Source organism: Antechinus flavipes, chromosome 2 (assembly GCF_016432865.1).
Source record: "Antechinus flavipes isolate AdamAnt ecotype Samford, QLD, Australia chromosome 2, AdamAnt_v2, whole genome shotgun sequence".
NCBI lineage: Eukaryota > Metazoa > Chordata > Mammalia > Dasyuromorphia > Dasyuridae > Antechinus > Antechinus flavipes.
The window spans coordinates 612,506,405-612,529,028 of record NC_067399.1 but is presented as its reverse complement, the minus strand read 5'-3'; the positions used below and the strand labels follow the sequence as shown (position 1 = coordinate 612,529,028).

Below are 22,624 nucleotides of genomic sequence, written 5' to 3'. Positions count from 1 at the left end.
ATCATTCTAGGGCTGGATGAGCCCTTGCCTGGAAAGGTCTCAGTCACAGTCCTCCTTTCCTTCTTGGCTCATTCTTCAGACATACACACAGATTGCCCACCATGTTTTCCAGTTCTTTTTTGTGTGCCATCTTCCCCCATTAGACCATAAGATCATAAGCTCTTAAAAGTAGAAACTATCTTTTATTTTCTTGCTTGATTAACACAGTGCCTAACAGTGTTTAATAAATGCTCTCTTTATCTATGTAAGCTATATATCTACCTCTCCCCATTTTAATCCCTTACCAGCTCAACCTCACATTGCCACATTCTCTCTTGCAGCCGTCCCCTTTTCTCAGTGTACTCTACAGCAAACCTTCTTACCCTTTTTTACATGAGAAATTTTTACAAGACCTGGGGATAGAGGTATATAAAATAAGTATACAAAACAAATATTTATTGATTATAGATCATAATTTTACAAGCCCCACATTCAATTATAAGATAATTATGTGGACTTTGAAACCAGCTTATTAAATGCTATAATATAAGGAAGCTAGCTCTCTCCCAGACTAGAATAAGATGAAGCCTTAATCAACCTCCTTTTGATGATGTTAATGGTGATGAGGTAAGTGGCAGTAAGAGCTGTTAAAATCCCCTTTTGGTTGGCGCACAGCTTCTTCATGAAAGAATTCAACTGTTGGATAGGAAGCCAATTTTGCTACGAGACTGACTTCTTTAGTAGCAAAGTCCTATTAGTGTCAATGAGAAGAGAATGCCTGCCTTTTCAGTAGGCAAGGTCTTAGAAGCAGAGCAAGCTGCTTTGGACATTCTGCAAAGTCCTATTAGGGAAATGGAGGCTGACACTGAGAAGAGAATGCTCCTAAAAGCAGAGCAAGCTGCTTTGAACCTTCTGCAAAGAAATGAGTTTAAGAAAACCTGTTAAATGGGTAGCTCTTGGTGGAGGGCTGGGACAGCTTGAGCTGATCAGACCAGGATTTCTCAATTGAATGAGAATTTAGAATTTTACAAAAATCAATGGGAGTTGATTTGCCCTTGAATAGTGTTGCTTCTCTCATCCTGGGAGGATGTGCCCTCTCACTAGACTCCTTGGAGCATGGGAGATCCTGATCTCTCAGATCAAAAAGGAGACACACTTTCAGTGATAATTTAAAAAGAAAAACAGTCTCAATAAAGGGAACAGTTTCCTTCCCTTCACTTTGCCTCAAAGGTGTGAGATGAAATCCCTTAATTGGGCCTCTATTGTCTCAATAAATGTAACAATCAGCCTCCTCTGTCTCAGTTCTATCAGATACTTCTCTGATACCTTAGAGAGGTCTGGGATCTAGTCAGCCAGAGGGATTCCTTCTGACTCCTCCTCAATCTCTCCTCCTGTGCCACCAAATTTCTCCTCCATTCCTCTCCTTCATAGATTCTTCCTCAATTCCCCTGAGACTTTAAAAGTTGTGCATCCTGAAATGCAAACTGCTCATTCATTTCTGACTCCTGTTGTGATTGAGCCCATGAAGCTATTCATGTAAGTAAGTAGCACCCCTTTCATTGCAGACTCCTTTTAAGGAGTCTACTACAAGGTACTCTCATACCTCATAGTGTCTTCCCTCTAATAGCTTCTTTCTCCTGCTTAATTGTGAGATCTACTAGGGAACTTATCTTTCCCCTTGATAATACACATAATAGCAAAACTTTGTAATCTGTGATGGATGTCTTATGATTGGCAAAATAAATTTCTATTACTTTTATACATATTTTATTCTTTTAACAACTTATTGCTCTTTTCCTACTTCCCACTCCTGGTGCTTATTTTATCTCATCAACCCTATATGGGGTCACCATCCACAGTTCAAGAATCTGAGCTCTAAGGAGAACTTTTTCATACTAAATCATTTCCTTTTATATTCCTTCTATCACCTGAATTTGACAAAAACCTGACTCTAGGTTTTTATCTAGAAGATTATCTAGAAGATAATGCATCCCTCAATATCCTTTCTAGAGTTAGTGGTTCTTGTTCTCATGTCCTCAAGTAAATTGGGCCAGGAAGTAAGAAGTCAGCAGATTTCCTTGCTTACCACTCCCACTTCTAGACCTTCCCTGTGCTATCAACCTTCTTCTACCTCTTCTACTTGGAGGTTCATCTATTCCATGCATCTTTAACACTCTCTACAAATCTTTACCTACTAAAAGTACCGTATAAATGTGCAATTATTATTATTAAGGGTCAGTTACTGAAAACATACCGTATTTGCCAGGTATAATCTTGTAGAGATTTTTTGGTCAACTGGTTTATTTTCTGATTATCGCTCGCGACTTTTGTTAGTGCTTTAAGCTACAATAAAGAGAAAAGCTGTTTTGAGTACATTTTGAATATAGATGTATCTAGGAACTTCACTCTAAACCATATGACAACATGGGCAGAAGGAAGAGACACAAAAAAGGCAATTTTTACATGTATTTATGAGGGTCACAATAATAGAATCATATATCTAGAACTGAAAGAGTCCTTGCAGATCATCTAGTTTAAGGGAGAAACTTTTTCTGTGCTGAGGACCATTTGTATATTTATAACATCATTCACAGGCCAATCAAATTAATCAACTTATAGAACTCAAGCATTGAGAGGTTGTTGTACCTAATTTTCAGCTCATCATGGCCTGTGTGGTTACCTTAGCAAATGATTTCAAAGAGGGCCAGATATTCCCAATCCCTCTCTAGTTTAAACTTCCCTTTTAGAGATATACAACTGAGGCTTAGAGATTTTATTTGGTCTGCTCAAGATTATACAAAAGAGTTAAATAGTAAATTTGGGATATAAACTCAAGTCTGGTGACTCCAAGCTCAGCAGTTCAAGTTCTTTTCCAAGTTTACTATGATCTCTAATTAGTTATTTACCAATCAGATTACAGATGCTTTGAGATCAAGGATTTAAATTTTATTTCTCTCAATACCTGGCACAGGGCTTTGAGCATAAAAATGACTCAATCAATAAATATGTATTAAAGACCATCTTTTATGTCAAGCATCGAGCTAGGCACTGAGAATACAAAAAGAGGCAAAAAACAGAACTTGCTTTTACCATCTAATCTATATACAGAATAAATAGGAAATAGTTAACAGGAGAAGATGCTAAAGATAAGAAGTGTTAGAAAAAGTTTCCAATAAAAAAAGGGATTTTAGTTGACTCTTAAAGGAAGCCAAGAAGATTAGTAAACTGAGCAAGAGAGAAAATCATTCCAGGAATGGGAGCTAGCTGAGAGCTGGAGAATCTTGTTGATGCAATTGCCAGAAAGTCAAGTGTCACTGAATCAAAAAGTCTGTGTCAGAGAATATAGTGTAAGAAACTTGGAAATGTAGGGACTCAACAGAGCTTTGAAAGGGCTTTGAATGTCAGAGCATTTTGTATTTGATCTTGAGGTGATATGAAGCCACTGGCATATATTGAATAAGGATAAGTGATATGATCAGACCAGAACATTAGAAAAATTATATTAGTGGCTAAATGGAAAGATAGTCTGATCTCTATTCATGAGTGCTATAAGTACTCAATAACCAGAAAACTCAGAAGTCAGAGAAATGGAAGAAGTTATCCCTATGAGAAAGAAAAATCATCAATATTAATCAGAATGGAGTAGGCCTAAAATATCTTTTTAAACAAATTCAGATGGTCAACGACAATAAGAAGTAAAAATAATCACTGTACATTTGTTACCTTCTTCACTCCCCCAGTTCTCATTGTATTTACAATTCAGAGCTAGAACAACTCTTAAGAGATCAACTAATCTAATTCTCTTTATTTTCACAGATGAGGAAACTGCAGGACAAAAGGATTACATGACTAGCCTAAAGTAACTAAGGTTCTAAATCCTGGCACAGGGATCTGAACCTGACTTTTCTGAAACCCAAACTAGCACTTGTTCTGCTACCCTAATATTCTCCAATACAGTACAAAAATGTTAGAAATACCTCATCTCATCAGAAATGCCTCATCAAGGTCCTTCCTAATAGTTAGGATCAAAACAGCTTCTATAGTTTTTTAGGTAATTGGGTTGGGAAGAATGTTGCAAATGTCACGAGATAATAAACTAAGAGAAGTAAATAAAATAAGCAGGAGATTATATATATTTGGAGTTGTAAGGCAGCTCAGAGGCTATCCAGTCCAACCTGTACCTAAGCTGAATTCTCCTTTATAAAATTCCAGTAAGTCATCATCTAGCTTCTTGAAAGCTGAGTGCTTTTTGGCACTCAGGAAAAGAGGATTTTAGGGCTTTCCAGAACTGCCTCAAGTAGTATTTAAAAGAATGGTCTTTTTGCTGCCTCAAGTAGTATTTAAAAGAATGGTCTTAGAGATTCCTTAGAGATCCTAAGACAATGAGTTTGATTTAATTTTTCAAAACTTGTTTTTAGTGAATATAAAAACCCAGATATATAAAATTCATTCAGAAGCAGCTTTTTAAGTATACATACAATTTCTTTGCCCAAGAATCTTCAGGACCTCCTTAGTACTTAACAATTCAAATTCAAATTCCATTAATGTGTATGTGGGGGAAGTAATTTAAATATCACACATGAATACATATAAACAAAATATTATAACATGTATATTAAGTATATATATATAATATATATGTATATATACATACACACATACATGTAGTTAACAAGTATGTTAGAGAAATAAAATATACTTCTGTATTTCTAGGATAAATATTAGGGGTAAAAATACTTTGTGTAGTAGGAGGAGTTTGTTACCAACAAGGTATCAGAATACGGCTTTAAAACATAGATAGGACATCAGTAGATAAAGAGAAATGGGAAGATACTCTAGGAATAGGAAACAGCTTGAGAATTGTTAATGGAAATGAAGATACAGAAAATGTTTTTGGACCATGTAGCACATGAAAAGGAGTAATAAGAGAATAGGGTCAAAAAGGAAAACTGGAGTACTTTGAATGCTAGGCAAAGAAATTTGTTAATAAGTCTTTGAATTTTACTTGCTAAAAATTAGGTGTGTGTGGCCTCACTCAGCAGAGGAATGATGGTGTCCAACTGACTTGATAGTGTTAGAAAGCATAAAGGGAAGTTTCCTTCAATTTGCCTACATTTCTCTATTAACTATCGTTCGTTATTGGCTCATAGTTTATGCATAGGGCGCTGCCCTCCACATCTTCCTCTTCCCAATTTCCTTTCTTTTACAAAATTAATTTCTATCTTAAATACCATTTCATAATCAGAAAAATGCTAATACCTTTATTTTATTTTATCATTTGATGCAAATGAGATATGTTTTGAAAACCATAAAGTGCTACATAAATATTAGCTATTTTTTATTATATATTAGCAACTTTCTTAGTTTCTTGAGTATTATAGAAAGGGTTTTGGCAGTTGAAGTCTTTTGAAGCTTAGAACACAGAAATTTAAAGTTACAGAATCTGTGGACATCTAAAAGGCTTAAACAAAATCTACTTCATTCTTTAGAACTTTCAACTGAAATAAAACAAGAAATGCTGTAAGCCTCCAGCAGCAGCAGCAGCAGCACCAGTAGTAATGACGATAGCTCTGCTCAACCTTAGAGGGAAAAAGTAGACAAGGGTATAGGCTTTGAGAGTTAGCTTATAGTTTATGTGCTTGACCTGTAGTCCTCCACTCTTAACTTTCAGAATGTAACCTCTGACATCTTGATGTCAGATCTCTTTAGAATCATTTCTTTCCCATCATCCTTCCCATGTATCTTTTCCTGGTCCTTTCCAATATAAAAACTTTTCATTTGGACCAAATTTTAAAAATCCAAAATTACAGCTATGTAGGTTATTTGTCCTGGTACCATTAGCAAATTGATTAGTTGATTAATTGGTTCTCATTTCACCCCATTATTTCATTCAAGTCTTTTCATATTTCTAAGATCATTAAGCTCATTATTTCTTTTTGTATAGTAGTATTCCATCATGATCATATACCATAACTTATTCAGCCATTCCCCAATTGATAGGTAACCTTGCAATTTCCAATTCTTTGCCACCACAAAGAGAGCTGCTATAAACATTTTAGAACATATTTGTTCTTTTTCTTTTTTTCCTAATCATCTTTGAAAATAGATCTAGTAGTGATATCGCTGGGCCAAAGAATATACGTGTTTACTAACTCTTTAGGCATAATTCCATATTGCTCACCAAAATGGCTGGATCAGTTCACAATTCCATGGAAAATGAATTGGTATCACAATTTTTCCACATCCCCTACAACCTTTGTCATTTTCCCCTTCAATAATCTTAGTGAATCTGGAAGGTGATTGTTTTAATTTGTCCAATTATGATTTAGAACTTTAAAAAATTACTATGTTAGTCATGTTGTGAAAGAAAAAATAGAATAAAAGGGGAAAAACATGGGGAAAAATGTTAAAATAATATCTGCATTCAGACTCCATTTCTTTCTTAAAATGTGAATAGCATTTTCCTTCGAGTCTTTAGGAATTATCTTAAAATACTATATAGTCAACCATAGCTGATCATTGCCCCAGGGTTACTATTTTGTTATACCACAATGTTGTGGTAATTTAGAGCATTTTTTCATATGAATATAAATTGTTTTGATTTTTCACTGGCAAACTGCTTGTTCATAGCTTTAGTTCACTTATCAATGGGGAAATGGCCCATCTTATAGATAAAATTTTTTGAGATATGAGATCTTTATACATTTCTCCCCCAAAAAACTTTTTACTTTTCTTCTAATTTTGGCAACATTTGATTTATACAAAATCTTTTTAATTGAATTGAAATTATCCATTTTACACCTAACTTTGTTCCCTATCTTCTGTTTATTCATAAATGTTTACCTGTTTATAAGTCTGATAAATATTATGTTCCATGTTCTTTTAATTTTCTGTAATAACTTTCTTATAGTTAAGTCATGTATCCATCTTGACCTTATCTTTACCTGGTAAATGGTATGAGGTTGCTGTATGTCCAGTTTCTATAATGCTAACTTTTCTTCAAAGGATTTCATTTATGGTTTGTTCAATTTCTTTTTCTAAACTTATTCTATTAATTTTTCTATTTCTTGTTCTAATAATCTGGGCAATTTATATTTTTGAAAATATTCATCCATTTTGTTCAGGCATCGTTTTACTAGCATCTAATTGGACAAAATAGCTTCTAACAATTGCTTTTATTTTTTGTTGGTTGTGAATTTATCTTTTTCATTTTTCATATTGATGTTTTAGTTTTCTTTTTTTCTTCTTAATCAAATTTTTGTCTGAGAAGTCTTCCTAATTCCAGACCTCGAATTCTGGCCACTGCTCTATCCAGCTGTTCTAAACAAATTATAACTAAAACTTTGTCAATTTTTAAAAATATAAAAACAGTTCCTAGTTTTATTATTAATTCAATTTTCATTATTTTTATTAGTACTTATTAATTTCAATTTTGTTATTATTCTGTCTTTTGATTTTCAGGATTTCTATTTTAATATTTCATTTCATTTTCTGGGTTTTTTGGTTTTTTTTGCTACATGCCCAGTTTGTTGATCAACTCATTTCATCCTCTTATTAATAAAATAGTTTAGATACACAAATTTTTCCTTAAGTACCACTTTGGCTAAATCTCACACATTTTGGTATGTTGTCTCATAATTACTGTTATTTTTTTATTTTTGCGGAAGCAATTGGGGTTAAGTGACTTGCCCAGGCTCACACATCTAGATAAGTATTAAGAGTCTGAGGCCATATTTGAACTCAGGTTCTTCTGACTTCAGGGCTAATGTTCTATCCACTGCACCATCTATCTGTACTCATTGTTAGAAACAAAATTATTGATTGCTTCTATGACTTGTTCTTTGACACATTGATTCCTTGGGATTAAGTTAGTGTTCAATTAATCAGTTCTTTAAAGGGTCTTTATTTTTTAACTCTGTATCTTTCTATTTCAAGTATGTTTCTTATATTCTGATTTCTTATCCTTTATTTTTCCCCTCATTGTACAAACTTTTTTTTTGACAACTCCCTATTTGTATGACAGAATTTTCTCCACTTTTCTCCTTTCCTCAATCTACCAAAGTATTCATTTTCCCCAGCCATTCCACTGTTCTTTTGAAATCATCTAATGGACAACAGAATCACATCTGGGCCCTCTTAATTACATTACTGCTATGATCCCTGCATGAGAAGTTATATGTATCATCTTCCTATATAAAAATGGAAAACAGTTTAACTTTGTATAGTGCTTTCTAATTTCTCATTCATATTTATCTTTTTATGTTTCTCTTGAGTGTTACATTTATATGTCAAATTTTCTATTCAACTGTAGTCTTTTTAATCATGAATGCTTTAAAATACTTTATTTAAGATAACATTTTTCTTACTGTAGTATTATTATACTCAGTTTTGGTAGGTAAATTACTCTTTGTCATAAGCCTAAAATCCTTTACTTCCTGTAATATCATATTCCAAACTCTCTGCTCTTTGAAATTGTAGCTGCTAAGAATTATGTGATCCTGACTATGACAGCTTCTTGAATTTTTTTCTTTCTGGCTGCCTACACTTCACCTTGAGGCTCTGTATTTTGGTGATATTCCCAGAAATTTTCATTTCAAAATTTTTTTAGAATATAACTAATGGATTTTTTCAATTTCTATTTTGTCTTCTTCCTCTAAGATATCTGAATAGTTTTATGATCTCTTGAAAGATGTCTAGGCTCTTTTTGGCTCATGGCTTTAAAATAGCCCAGTGATTCTTATACTATCTATCCTTGATCTCTTTTCTAGATCTGTTGCTTTTTTGGAGATATTTCATATTCAATTTTTTTCAGTCTTTTGATTTTGCATTATTATTTCCTGATATCTCGTGGAGTCAATAGGTTCCATTTGGCCAATCTAATTTTAAAGGAGTTTATTTAAAAAAGATTTTTGTCTTTTTTTCTAAGATGTTAAATGTCTTTTCATATTTTCCTTTTCTAGTTCTTGTCTCTTTCCCCATTTTTTCTTCTACTGTTTTTTTTTTTTAAGTTAATTTTTAGTTCCTTCTTTAACTCTTGCATTAACTCTTCTATGCTTCTTGTTGGACTTAAGTCCAAGCTCCATTTCTCTTTAAGGCTTTGCTAATGTTTTTGAATTGCTCTCCTTCTACGTTTGTGTCCTGAGCCTGTCTATTATCACAATAGCTCTTTATAATTGGGATCTTTTTTATTGTTATTTTTAACTTTGGACTTTGTAATAAGAGTATTCTACAGGGAAGGAGGAGATGTGTGTTCTGAGTTTCTGTTGTCTTACATCCTTTTGCTACTTTAACAACATTGGCTAAGGATATTCAAAGCTTGCATTTTTCCTAAATTATGATATGGAAGTAGAGAGGAGGGGTAACTATTATTCTCCTCTTCCTATTCTGCAAGCTCCTGACCTAGGTTTGGCTCTATTGATTTGTTTCTAGTTGGCAGTCTAGACTTAGCCACTATTTGCCCGCTGGAAGGCTTTCCAAGTTCAGAACAAGTGCACTACCAGCTACTCTTTGATCTGGGATTCTGCATTCTGCTCCTGGTATCAGGCACAGCCCACACAGTTAACATGTGCTTTCGAAAGAATGTTCTGCGTTCAGTGCAGATCCAAGGTTAATACTTATAACTGTTCTCTGCCCTGAATCAGTAACCCAGTACTGGGTAGGGAATGACAGAACTGCCAATGGCAATTGTTCCTATACCTAGCTCTTGTTCAGATGTCCCTTGGGGTGTCTTTTTGGTGCCCTATCTTAACTCTTCTCTCAGTTTCTGAATGCTGCAATGCTCCACACCACTGCTGCCATAGTTATGCTAGCTTCTGACCAGAAACCTTCCTCAGTGTCTAACATGCTTCCACAATGCTATGAGAAATATTTGCATTAACAAGATTGAATACTAGTATAGACCATACTAAACTAATAAACAGTCAGGTAATGACAATCTTAATTAATCTTAATTTGTTTTCTCCAAATAGTTCCCAAGTTTATCCTACTTTAATTTTCCACACATACACTATTACCTTGATTTCATTTATCCATCACAGGCAGGTGATTTAATTATGTTCTGATTTAAATGACTGAAGTTAAATGAATATGTCCTAAAAGTAGGTGATTCTTAATAGTTTATCTTAATATTTCAACATTGATCATTTTGTCATATGAACAAAAAAGTATTTCTTACTTTTTCATATAGCAATTGAGGAATATTTTGTTGTTTTCTGTTTTGAAAACATTCATAAAGTTGGAGCAGCCTAAAGCATAGCACTTGTTCTTGATTGAAAAGAGGATGATGGCTGAATTGTAACATCGAGATGTTGAGATCTAGTTGAAACATTTCGCTCTGGCCTTCTATTTTGTTTCTTGAACAGCTTTCTACATCTGATTTTATTGCCTTTTGAAAGAAAAATATTTACCATGCATTCATAATCATTCATAATGAATTTTCTGAAATTGATTTTCATTAATTTTATAAGGTAGAATTATTTAACAAGTTCCATTAGCTCAATTGGGTAGAATAAGGTTCTAATAAACTTTTCCAGCTTTTTTTTTCAACAACTGGTGTAATCTTAATCACTACTAAATCTCCCACCATCCTGTTGCCAAAGTGTGGGAATGAGATTTGGAATGTGAAACACATTTTCCCCAGAGAAACATTGTAAGAAATCAACTTGATTCTCTAAGACAGAGAGATGCCAATACTATCTACTTCATCTTTATTTTGATACGGTGAGATTTTTTGTGGAAGGAGTTGGAATTATTACTCTTATTTGTATTAGAGAAGTAGAAGAAGTTCCTTCTAAAATGTTTTTAAAAGGTATTCTTGTCAACTGTTGCATTCCATACCAACTGGATGAAGGCTTCCTAAAGCAGCAAGGAAGAATACACCTCTGGAAATAGGAGTGTCTCCACTAACTAACTAACCAGAGCTTCCCATTTTTTTCTCCTTTCTTGCTTTGAGGGTAGGATGAGTAAAATAAATCTGGCAAATAACTTCCTGTATATTGTGCTAATTTTTATAATTCTTCAAACCTGTATTTTTCACTTCTCTATTAAAGTTATACATCAATGCATGATGTGCAAGCAATTGTTTTTTTGATAGCCATCTCATGAGCAAAAGCTCTGGCAGAACAAAGTAAGTAAAGTTTCAAATATGGACTCAGTGACAGATTATACGTGTTAACCAAACATCAAGCTAGCTAAAATTAAAAGAAGCTCCAGCATCAGTAAAAGGATTATTGCCACTGACAAAATTAAAGACCTTTGGAATATACAAGCATATTACCACCTACTTTTGCCCATGTTACCCTTGCCCCAAATTGGTCTATTGTTTTCAATGATGATTTTAAGAGTTCACAATTTACCTCAGAGAAATGTCAATAATTATTTGATGGTAGAAAAACTTTAGATACAAAAATGATTCAATTGATTACCTTCTTATAAATAGTTTTTAGTCCTGGATTTAAGGTTTCAACAGTAATGAGCTTTCTGAAATTCCATGACTGCTTAATTGGAGAAGGTAATGAAATTATTTCTCCACTTTCTTCAAACCAGCATTTTCCCTATTAAAAATATTTCATCAATAATGAAAAAAGTTCTATTAAAAACATTTATATAATTGTACTTAAAAGTTTTTGCTTGATGCTTAAGAACTATACTTATATCAATTGTTTTATTTTAATTAATTGGTGCACATACCTCTTCCAATATAAGAAGGCGATTTTCCATTTTGTTACTAGTCCTTTTATATGTTTCTGGTTTTTTTTTAATATAAAATCCTTCATCTTCTAAGATACGTGCTGTCATGTTTTTTGGCAGCTTATCTCGATTGATCACTTAAAACAATATATTAAATATTACTATGCATGGTTATGTAAAATATTTCTGGCAGCCTAAAATAGAAAATTAGTACTAATAAAATATAAGGATGGTGGAAATGAACCATCAGTTACCCTATTATTGAAATCTAGTAAGAAGCCTTTTAAACCAAAACAACTAGGGAAGTATTAATAATAAAATAAATTTACACCTGTTCAGGTTCTCTGTAAGAAATAAATTATTCTAAATAGCATTAGAGAAGTTGACAGCTTCCAGCTCTTCCTGAATTAAGGGTTTTGTTTGCATAAAGTTGCCAGCTTAAACATTTTGGTCAAAAACCTTAAGGGAAAAAAAAAAAAAGAAAATGCTTGCAAAAGCAAAAAAAAAAATTTAATGGAGCATCTTTACATGTAATTGAAAATACTTTATTTGGCATTCTTACCTTCTCTAGGCTGTAATGTGTTTTGTGCTTTGTAAGCATTAGTCCTTACTATATTTTTATAGCCATTATTCTGTAATTGTAGTGGGAGCTGGGAGATTTGCCTTGAATTTTCATTCTCATATTGTTACAAGTCATTAGTAGTAGTGTGGCATAGAGAAATAAGAGCATAACTACGAGTCACAAAGATATTCAAATGCATTAGTGAGATCCTAGAAAATTGCCAACCCTTAAGACAACAAACTGGAATGAATAGGTGCCAACCTTCATTGATAAAATTCCTTATGGAGAATTCCCTATATAAGATCTCATAATTTTTGGTCTCAGGACCCTTCTAAATTCTTTAAAATTACTGAGGGTCCCTTTAAGGAGGTTTATATTTACAAGGGTTATATCTACTGAGCTTCACAATTATTAGAAGTTAAAATATCTTTATTATGTTTATTATTCATAGACTCCCTAAAATGGTTTTGGGAACCCTAGAGGTCCTCAGACCCATATTCTAAAAACTGATAATTTTTTACCAAGGAAGCCACAGGTTTAGTACAAAACCCAAACCAGATAAACAACAAATCGACTTCAGTCAGAAACCAACAAGATAGCAATCCTGGAATAAAGTCTGAGAAAAAAGAAAATGAATAAGGCATTCCTAACAATAATGAAAAATATATTCTTTTTTTTGGTTATACATGTATATTAATTTTTTCCCCTGAGGCAATTGGAGTTAAGTGACTTGCCTAGGGTCATACAGCTAGGAAGTTTAAATACCCATTTCTTCATGAATCACATTGGAAGAAAAAATCAATACAAAAAGAAAAAAATCACGTGAGAGGAAAAAAATCCCAGAAAAAAGAAGTGAACATAGCATGTGTTGATTTAGATTCAATCTCCATAGTTCTCTCTCTGGATGTGAATGGCATTTATTGGAATTGACTTGGATCAATGAACCATTAAGAAGAATCAAATCTTTCCTAGTTGATCATGGCACAGTCTTGCTGTTAGTCTTGCTGTTACTGTGTACAATGGATTCCTGGTTCTGCTTGTTTTGCTCAGCATCAGTTCATGTAAATCTTTCCAGATCTTTCTAAAATCAGCTTATCATTTTTATGGAATAATATTCCATTACCTTCATATACTACAACTTATTTAGCCATTCCCCAATTAATGACCATCTACTTATTTCCCAATTCTTTTCTATTATAAAAAGAGCTGCTACAACATTTTTATTCATGTGGGGTCCTTTCCCCTCCTATATGATTTCCTTGGGATATAGATCCAATAGTAGCACTGTTAGATGGTATGCACAGTTTTATGGCCTTTTGGGAATAGTTCCAAATTACTCTCCTGAATGGTTGGATCAGTTCACACACTACCAATAATGCATTAGTGTCCCAGTTTTCCCACATCCCCTCCAACACGTATCATTTATCATCTTTTCCTATCATCTTAGTCAATCTGAGAGGTATGAGGTAGTATCCCAGAGTTGTTTTAATCTGCATTTCTCTAATCAATTGTGATTTAGAGCATTTTTTCATATGACTTAAATGTCTTTAATTTCTTCATCTGAAAATTGTCTGTTCATATCCTTTGACCATTTATCAATTGGGGATAAATTTGACAAAGTTCTTCAAATATTTTAAAAATGAGATCTTTACCAGAAACAGTGACTATAATTTTTTTTCCCCAGCTTTATACTTCCCTTTCAATCTTATGATGGTTTTGCTTGTGCAAACCCTTTTTAATGTAATCGAAGTTGTCCATTTTGCATTTCATAATGTTCTCGAGTTCTTCTTTGGTCATAAATTCCTCCTTTCTTCAAAGATCTTATATGTAAACTATCCCTTCCTCTCTTTATTTTCTTTATCAACTGTGTGAAATGTAAGTCTTTGCTGAGATTATGATACAGTATTTTCCAGTTTTTCCAGCAATTTTTGTGAAATAAGTAGTTTTGTCCCAGGAGCCGAAGTTTGGAGGTTTATCAAACACTAGATTACTATAGTCATTGATTAGTGTGTCATATGTATCTAATCTATTCCACTTATCCATCACTCTATTTCTTAGCCAGTACCAAATGAATACTGCTTTATGATAAAAGAGTTTTAGGTCAGTTTTAGGCCTATCAATATAGGCCACTGTCCTTTATATTTTTTTTTCCCATCAATTCCCTTGATATTTTTGATTTTTTGCTCATCCAGATGAATTGTTTTCTCTAGTTCTATAAAATAATATTTTGGCAGTTTGGTATGACACTGAAAAAGTAGGTCAATTTAGGCAGAATTTTCATTTTTATTATATTAGCTTAGCCTAGCAATAAACAATTGTTTAGATCTGATTTGTGTGAGAAGTGTTTTGTAATTGTGTTCATATAGTTCTTAGGTTTGTCTTGGTGGTAGAATCCTAAGTATTTTGCCTACAGTTATTTGAAATGGAATTTCTCTTTCTATCTGTTGCTGCTGGGTTTTGTCAGAAATGCTGATATTTGTGTGGGTTTATTTTATATCCTACAACTTGGCTAAAGCTGTGAATTATTTTGAGTGGATTTCGAGGATTTTCTAGGATTCTCTAAGTTTATCATCATTATCATCTGCAAACAGTAATAGTTTTATCTCAATTACCTCTTCTAATTTCTTTTTCTTATTACCAAAGTCAACATTTCTAGTATAGTATTGAATAATAGTGGTGATTAATGACCATCCTTGTTTTGTCCCTGATTTTATTGGGAGTCCAGCTTCTTTCCATTACAAATAATGCTTGCTGATGATTTTAAATAACATGCTGCTTATTGTTTTAGGGAAAACTCCCTTTATCTATATGCTCTCCATTGTTTTTAATAGGAATGGGTACTTTTTCTGCATCTATTGAAATTTTATGATTTCTTTTTTGTTTTCCTGACATTGAACCAGCCCTGCATTTCTGGTATAAATTTCACTTGATTATAGTGAATTATTCTGCTATAATCTCTTTGTTAATATTTAAAATATTTGCATCACTATTCATTAAGGAGATTGGTCTGTAATTTTTTTTTTCTCTGTTTGGGCTCTTCTTGATTTAGTTATCAATACCATATTTGGTAATAGAAGGAATTTGGAATGACTCCTTTTATTGTGTCCTTCCTTCCTTTTGTACCTAAAGTCTTTGAGGCTATCTACAGCAAGTACCCCCCGGCCTTTTTTTCCCCTCTTATTCTGCTCTTAATTCTCTGGCTTCTAGCTTCAACATTCAACTAAAACCGCTCTCTCAAAAATTACCAATGACTCTTAATTGACAAATCTAATGACCTTTCTTAATTCTCATTAGCCTTAGACATTATTGATCATTCTCTTCAACCTAATATTCTCTTCTCTACCTTATAGTACTGATTGCTGCTCCCTCTTGGCTCTCTTCCTACCTAATAACTCCTCTGTCTTCCTTACTGGATCTTCCTCCATATCACGCTTTCAGTGGGGGTCCTTCACAGGTCAGTCTTGGGTCATCTTCTCTTTTCCCTCTACTATTTCACTTCCACATTTTCAATGTACAATATACATATGATTCTCAGATCTACTTGTCCAACTCTAATCTCTCTCCCAATCTCTAGGCTTGTATTTCAATTTTTTTTTTTGACATCTTGAGCTAGATGTCTTACAGACTTCCTAAACTCCACGTGTCTAAAATTGAACTCAGTGTCTTTCCCTGGCAAACTCTCCTGTGGTTCCTTCAAGAGATCACCATCTTTCCAGTTATTCAGGCTAACAAATTAGATGTCAATATCTTCTCTCTTCACGCTCTTCTCTCCCTGATCTCTCCATCCAACCTGTTGACTAAATCCTATCAGTTTTACCATTGTAAAATCTCTTTCATATGTCTCTTTCTCTGAATGTGCAACCCAGCCCAGTGCAAGCCTCCTTCACCTCACTTTTTGGACCACTGCTATAGACTACTGATTGGTCTCCTTGCCTCAAGTCTCTCTGATCTCTTTCAGCCATCAACTGATCTTCCTATACTGTAAATTTAACCATATCATATATACCCCATCCCTACCCCCATTAAATAAATTATTACCAGCAAGATGAAATATAAATTTTTCTAGTTGGCCTTTAAAGTACTTCATAACCTATCTCCTTCCTACATTTACCATCTTCTTATACCTTACTCCCCTCTATGTACTTTTCAATACAGTGACACCACTCTTCTTGCTCTTTTTTGCATCAGACTCCCAACTCTAAATATTTTCACTAGCTATCCTTCATGCCTTTGAATATTCTTCTCCTCTATTTGAACTTTCCTTCCCAGTCCTTCAAGATTCCTTTCCCAGTCCTCCTAAATTTTAGCATTTTTATCTTTACCCATTTTATATATATATATATGTATATATATATACATATATATATATATCCTATCTATACATAGCCATTTGCATGTTATCTCCTCCAAGAGAGTGAGCTTTTTAAGACCAATTATTGATTTAGGTTTTTTTAATTTATTTGCTTTTTGTTGTTGTTTTTGTTGTTGTTGTTTTTTGTTTGTTTTTTTTTTTCCTTTCCTTGTATCTCAAAGGCTTAGCATAGAGTCTGGAACATGGTAAGCACTTAAAAAAAATTCTTAACTGAATTATCCTTTTCTTCTGGGTAATGATGCAGTGGACATTCTGGTATACCTTTAAAACAAAGCTATTTCCTCATCAAATACAAAGAACAAAACTGATTCTGATATAATAATGGAAAGATAGAACTCTTCAGAAAATAAACATCTAAAAATGTCATATACAAATATATAATCATACTCATAAAATGGACATTTAATTTCTTCCCAAAAATTATGTTAAGAGGATTTCACAAAAATTATTTTTAAAAGATCATATATTTCACTTTCACTATGTTTTTTTAACCATGAGATTTTGATATACCATACAAAGCAATCTTGATTTTGTTAATTATATTAATTTTTTACTTGAAAACAAAGTACCTGGAGAGCTGCTTGGTATAAAAATATATTCCTGTTCTTTTTCAATCCGTATTTGATCATCTTTATATTCAGAAGATGTTATTTCAAGTAAATCTGGAAAAATTACTTCCTCCATGATTTTTTCATCATCCATTTCCATAAAGTTTTGTAAATTGCTTAATGCAGCATGTTTTTCATAACTATCGTTTTTTAATCTCTGTTCAATGTCAAGAAGAAAATCAATTCTATATTTGTCAAATTCATTGTACATTCATGAAAAGTAGGTGCTCTGTTACCAAACTCAAACTCTTTTGCCTGGCATTTGAGATCCTCCACAATGTGATGCCATTCTACTTATTTCATATAATGCTATATCGCAAACTCTCTATTCTAGCTACACTGATCTATTCTCTATTTTTCAAATGTGTCTAGAGCTTTTCTCTATCTGTATTTTTGATTATCTCCTCTAAGTACAAAATGTCTTTTCATCTTTTATCTGCTGAATTTCAACCTATCAAAGCTCAATGCAAATAACTGGATCAATGAATGGCATTTGGAAATGGAAAATTTTAGGGTTAAAATGAGGAAAATCTTTCTAATTACTTGACCTTTCCAAAAGTAGAAATGGAGAAGTTAGGAGGTAATATGGCTCCTCCCACTTGAGATCTTTCAGTAAAGGCCAAATGATCACTTTTTGGTGGTATATAAGGCAGCTTCTAATTACTTCTATTTTGCTTGAAATAAGTAGCATTTAACTCTATACTTTCATTCTCTCTTTTTTTCCTAAAAATTAAGACATTCCCATAAATAGACAAAAATTATCTAGATGGTAAAGTCAGTCCAATCTAAGTGACCCTTAAGTAACCCTTAAATTCATATTATTGTTTCATTTCTTATAGTTTATGATAGGATGTTTTAATTCAGACACTGTGGGAAAGCCTGGATCTAACAGTCATCCTGACTCTTCCCCACATAATTTTTTTGTTATATACACATATATACCGATGTAGTATATGTACATAGTCTACATTAATTTATGCATATTATATACATATATGATTTTGTATATACACACAGAGAGAAATATAAACACATACATACATATCTCTGCATGTATAGAATTTTATCCTCTAAAGGTTGGGAGGTTTTGGTTTTGCCTCTTTTTTTTGAGCAAATCTTGCCTGAAGAAAGCTGTTTTACTCTGCTATATTAAATATGCTGTAGAGAAGATTCTTGTTCAGTTTAAATTAGATTAGAATACACTACATGACTTCTGTGGTTTTTCCAACTCCAAGATTCTGTGAAGGTGGGTTTTAAGGAACAGAGTGTTCCATTCAAATCTAAATTTTATGGTATTTGAATCACCAAAAGGATTATAGATTTAGAATTTGAAAAAGAATATAGAAGTCATACTTTTTCATTTTATAGATAAGGAAACTGAGCAAGAAAAGGAAAAATTACACTAGTAAATTTAAGAGATTTGAACCCAAGCCATATGAAACTAACTCTGAATCTAGCCAGTTTTCCACTAACTATTGATGAGTTTATGTGGCAAATATATTTTCTAAGAACTTATTTTATAAACAAATTCTTAGAAAATATATTTGCCACACAAACTCATCAATAGACTCTATTATCAGAAATTTAATTTTGTTTCCTGTCTGCAATACATTTTAAGGATTCTTTGCTAAGGCTACTTCTACTAGTAATATACTTCAAATAAATATGGCATTACAGAACATTTTGGTACCTTATAGCAGCTATTTTTTCTCAACAATCTGTTTCAAATTCCTTAACATAAAAGAATAAAAGATAATAGAGTGCTTTTTTTCTAGAAAAAGTATGTGGCTTGTCTTTAAGGGAGCTGTTGGTATGCAATAAAGATAACAGCAGTTAAACTTATCTTGCCATTCATCAACACATAAACCAACTAGCAAAAATTGATAACTGACAAAGGATAAAAATATTTTTCTTTGCTCCACTACCTAAAAGGTTCCCTAAAAAACAGCTTCCCAGATACAAAGAACAAAATTTGAATAATAAAAATTGATTCTCCCCCATCATATTTAAAATAATAGTAAAATTTCTTTAAAAAATAAAATACTTAACCTGTTCTGCAGTTTGGTTCAAAGCTTGGAAATCGGAGCATTCTTCACCACTCATAATAAAAAATGTAAGACCTTCATCTGGTAAGACTTCTTGCTGTGGATTGAAATAAAATAATCTGAATACAATATTAAAACAAATTCATTCAACATTTACTCAGTAAATCTTCAAGTTCTTGTTCTGTGACTGGGCTGGAAAGATATAAAGATAAGCTAAGATGTGGTTTCTACTATAATGAAGCTTATCAGATATATACACAAATAGGTTTAGTAGAAAACAATATTTAAGTGCAAAAGAAAAGAACAAAAATCCAGGGCAGCCGAGGGAGAAGAAATGGGAAGATTTTGTGGAGAAAGTACCATTTAAGCTGAACTTTAAAGAATGGAATAGAATTTTCAACAGGTCTGAGAACAGTGAAGAGAGCTTTCTGAACACTGGAGACAAAGGCATGATGGTCCAAAAGGTATATGGAAATCAAAAAAGATAACTCATTTGTGAACAGTACTGGCACTTCTGACACAAAGATAAAAGTATAATAATCTCTGTCCTCAAGGAGGAGACTTCTATTATGGCAGACTGAGGCATAAACAATATATACATATTTCAAACAAATTCCATATAACGTGGTTATGAAATAAATTTTGAAAGGGGAGGTGTTAGCAGCTACTACAACCCAGAAAAGGTAGGCCTCATGCATGAAAAGGAACTTGAGCTGAGTCCTGAAGAAAACCAGCTATTTCCTCAAAGTAGAGAAGAAGTTTTAGAACATTCCAGGAACTAGACACAGCCAGACCAATAGCATGGAGATTGGAAAAAGAAGAAATGTGTGTTTAAAACAACAAAAATATTGGTAAGGCTTGAATATAGTGTGTATGGAGGGGATTAATGTGTAAGAAAAATGGAAAGGGAAAATGGGGCTAGTTTTGAAGATCTTACAAATGATTTTATGTTTATATTTATATTTATATTCTTATTTAATATTAGAGGTAACAGGGATCACTAGCACCATGGTCAGAATTTCTTTTTAGAAAAATCATTTTGGGAGCTGAGAAGATGGTTTGAAGTGGGAATAAACAAAGCTGACAGACCTACTACTTGTAATAGTTTTAGATGAGAGATGATGTGGATATGAACTAGAATGGTAATAATAGTGACAATAGCTAACATATTATTTACTCTGTGCCAGTATTGTGCCAAGTGTTTTACAATCATTATTTAATTTGTTCTTTACAACAACCTTGGAAAGTGGGTAATTATTTCCATTTTACAATTGAGTCATATAGCTAGTAAGTGTCTAAGACCAGGTATGAACTCAGTTCTTCCTAAATCTGGGCTTGGTGATCTATCCACCTTGTTACCTACTTGATAGCTGTGTAAATGTAAACAAGAGGACATATCTAAGAACTGTAAATAAAAATGGTAAGATTTGGCAATTACTTGAATATGTGAGATGAATCAGAGTGGAGCTGTGGATGACACCAAAGCTATAAGCCTTGCCAACTAGATACTCTCCCTTTAGGTTTTCAAGACACTCCTCTCTCCTAGTTCTTCCATCTGTCTGACCTCGAAAGATTTCTCTGCTTTGCTGAATCATCATTTAGTTAACACTCATCAACTATGGTCATCCTCTAAGGCTCTGTCCAGGGCCCTCTTCTCTAATCTATTACCGATTGAGTTGATTGAGTTTAATTATCTCTATTTTCTTTTTTAATCTTTGCTACAAGAAATAGCATATTGGTTTGCTACCTCAAGTCTCTTTTCTATTCTAATCCATTCTCCACATAGTTTTTAAAGTGATTTTTCTTAAGCACATATCATTCCCCTACTCAATATTAACTTCAGAAACTCCTATTGCCTCTCTTCTCTGTTGGGTTTTTAAAGCCTTTAACAACCTGGCCACAATCTACACATGCAGTTCTGTATTATTCCCCTTCCCATACTTTATGGTCTAGCCAAGGTTACTGTTCCTCACACACACTGCTCATGCTTCTCCACTGCTTTTCTCTGATGCCTAGAATGCAACTCCATCTCACCTATAACTTGTAAAATACCTAGCTTTCTTCAAGACTACAAGCATTATCTTTACAGGAAGCTTTTTTTTTTTTTTTCTGATAGCTCCAATACTAATGCCCTCTGTCTTTGAACTATTTGGCATTTTAAAAATATATTTATTCAATATGTGTTTATATGTGGATTTTTTATCTCCCCAATAGTTTAAACTCTGAGACAGCAGGAAGTGTTTTTTTTTATTCTTGTATACTACATTCCTAGAACAGTGCATGGTATTATTTTTATTCAATAAATCATGTGACTACAAATATGTGAATTGTTATATTTGTAGAAGCCTGTCTTTTTTTCTTCTCTTGTCCTTAATGTATATGCAAATTATTTTCATAAAAATTTTGTAAAGATGACACAATAGGCATAAGGGGTCAATCATTCTTAGTCTTTTTTTTTTTTTTTTTGATTTCTGAGTTTTGGGTACCCAACCTTCTTTCTGACATCTTTGAAATCAATCCCTCAATGTCCTCCAAATGGTGTTACCTCTAGCACATATCTACTTTCAAAATCTTGGCTTTCTTTATTGGCACCTTCTTCTCTGTAGACTATAACACTAAGATACAAATGTGGTAGTTCTACCATCAATGATAGTGAAAAGTTTGTTATAAAAATCTTTACAAATACTTTTCTGTAGTTGTCCTTTTCCCACTTGCTTTCTGAAATGCTATAAGAATGACTACTTAATTGCCACAGTAAGTTTTCTTTAAAAGTGCTTTTTTCTCCCACTGATTCTTACCATTTTGTGAGGCAATATTGCTAACAGGTTGTTATAGACAAAGAATTCATCACTAAGTGAGCAGCCTGTTGGTTATGATTTTCACTGTACTTAGAAAAAATGTAGCCTGCTATATTCAAAGCCTTTCCAGAGTGGTGGAACTTAGCAGAGTTTGTGCTCTTCCTTCCCTTCTTTTTCATATCTAGTGCTTAGCACCGTGTCTGCTTTGTAGTAGTTATTTACTAACTGAATTATTACTTTCCAGGCATAGACCTCAAAAAGCCTAAAAAAAAAAAAAAAAAGACAATGGAGAAGGATGTGGTAGGGGTGGATGCCCATATTTTTGTTTAATGGGTGCAAGTCATCAATAAGCTTTTTCCTGCATTCCTTGTCTCTACTTGATGCTTCATTGCTGAACTATTCCTTTCAATCTTAAGCTATGCCTCTTGTATCAGAATTTACCTGGACCAGGACAGAGAACACCCCATTCCAGGATGACAGAATGTTGATAGGCAAGAACAAGTTAGTGTAAGTGTAATTTTTATGTTGGCTGACAATTTTACAAAGGATGAATGTAGAGCCCTTGACAAGGG

General features: G+C 33.2%; 1 protein-coding gene across 1 annotated transcript in view; it reads right to left on the bottom strand.

Moving 5' to 3' along the window:
• CC2D2B (coiled-coil and C2 domain containing 2B) overlaps positions 1-22,624 on the bottom strand; it is a 128,238-nt gene that overhangs the window by 93,256 nt on the left and 12,358 nt on the right. Inside the window, 7 exon segments of the mRNA XM_051973820.1 lie at positions 2,234-2,322; positions 10,154-10,363; positions 11,403-11,531; positions 11,668-11,804; positions 17,171-17,366; positions 19,259-19,362; positions 22,373-22,448. Coding sequence (XP_051829780.1) covers positions 2,234-2,322; positions 10,154-10,363; positions 11,403-11,531; positions 11,668-11,804; positions 17,171-17,366; positions 19,259-19,362; positions 22,373-22,448 — 941 coding nt within the window.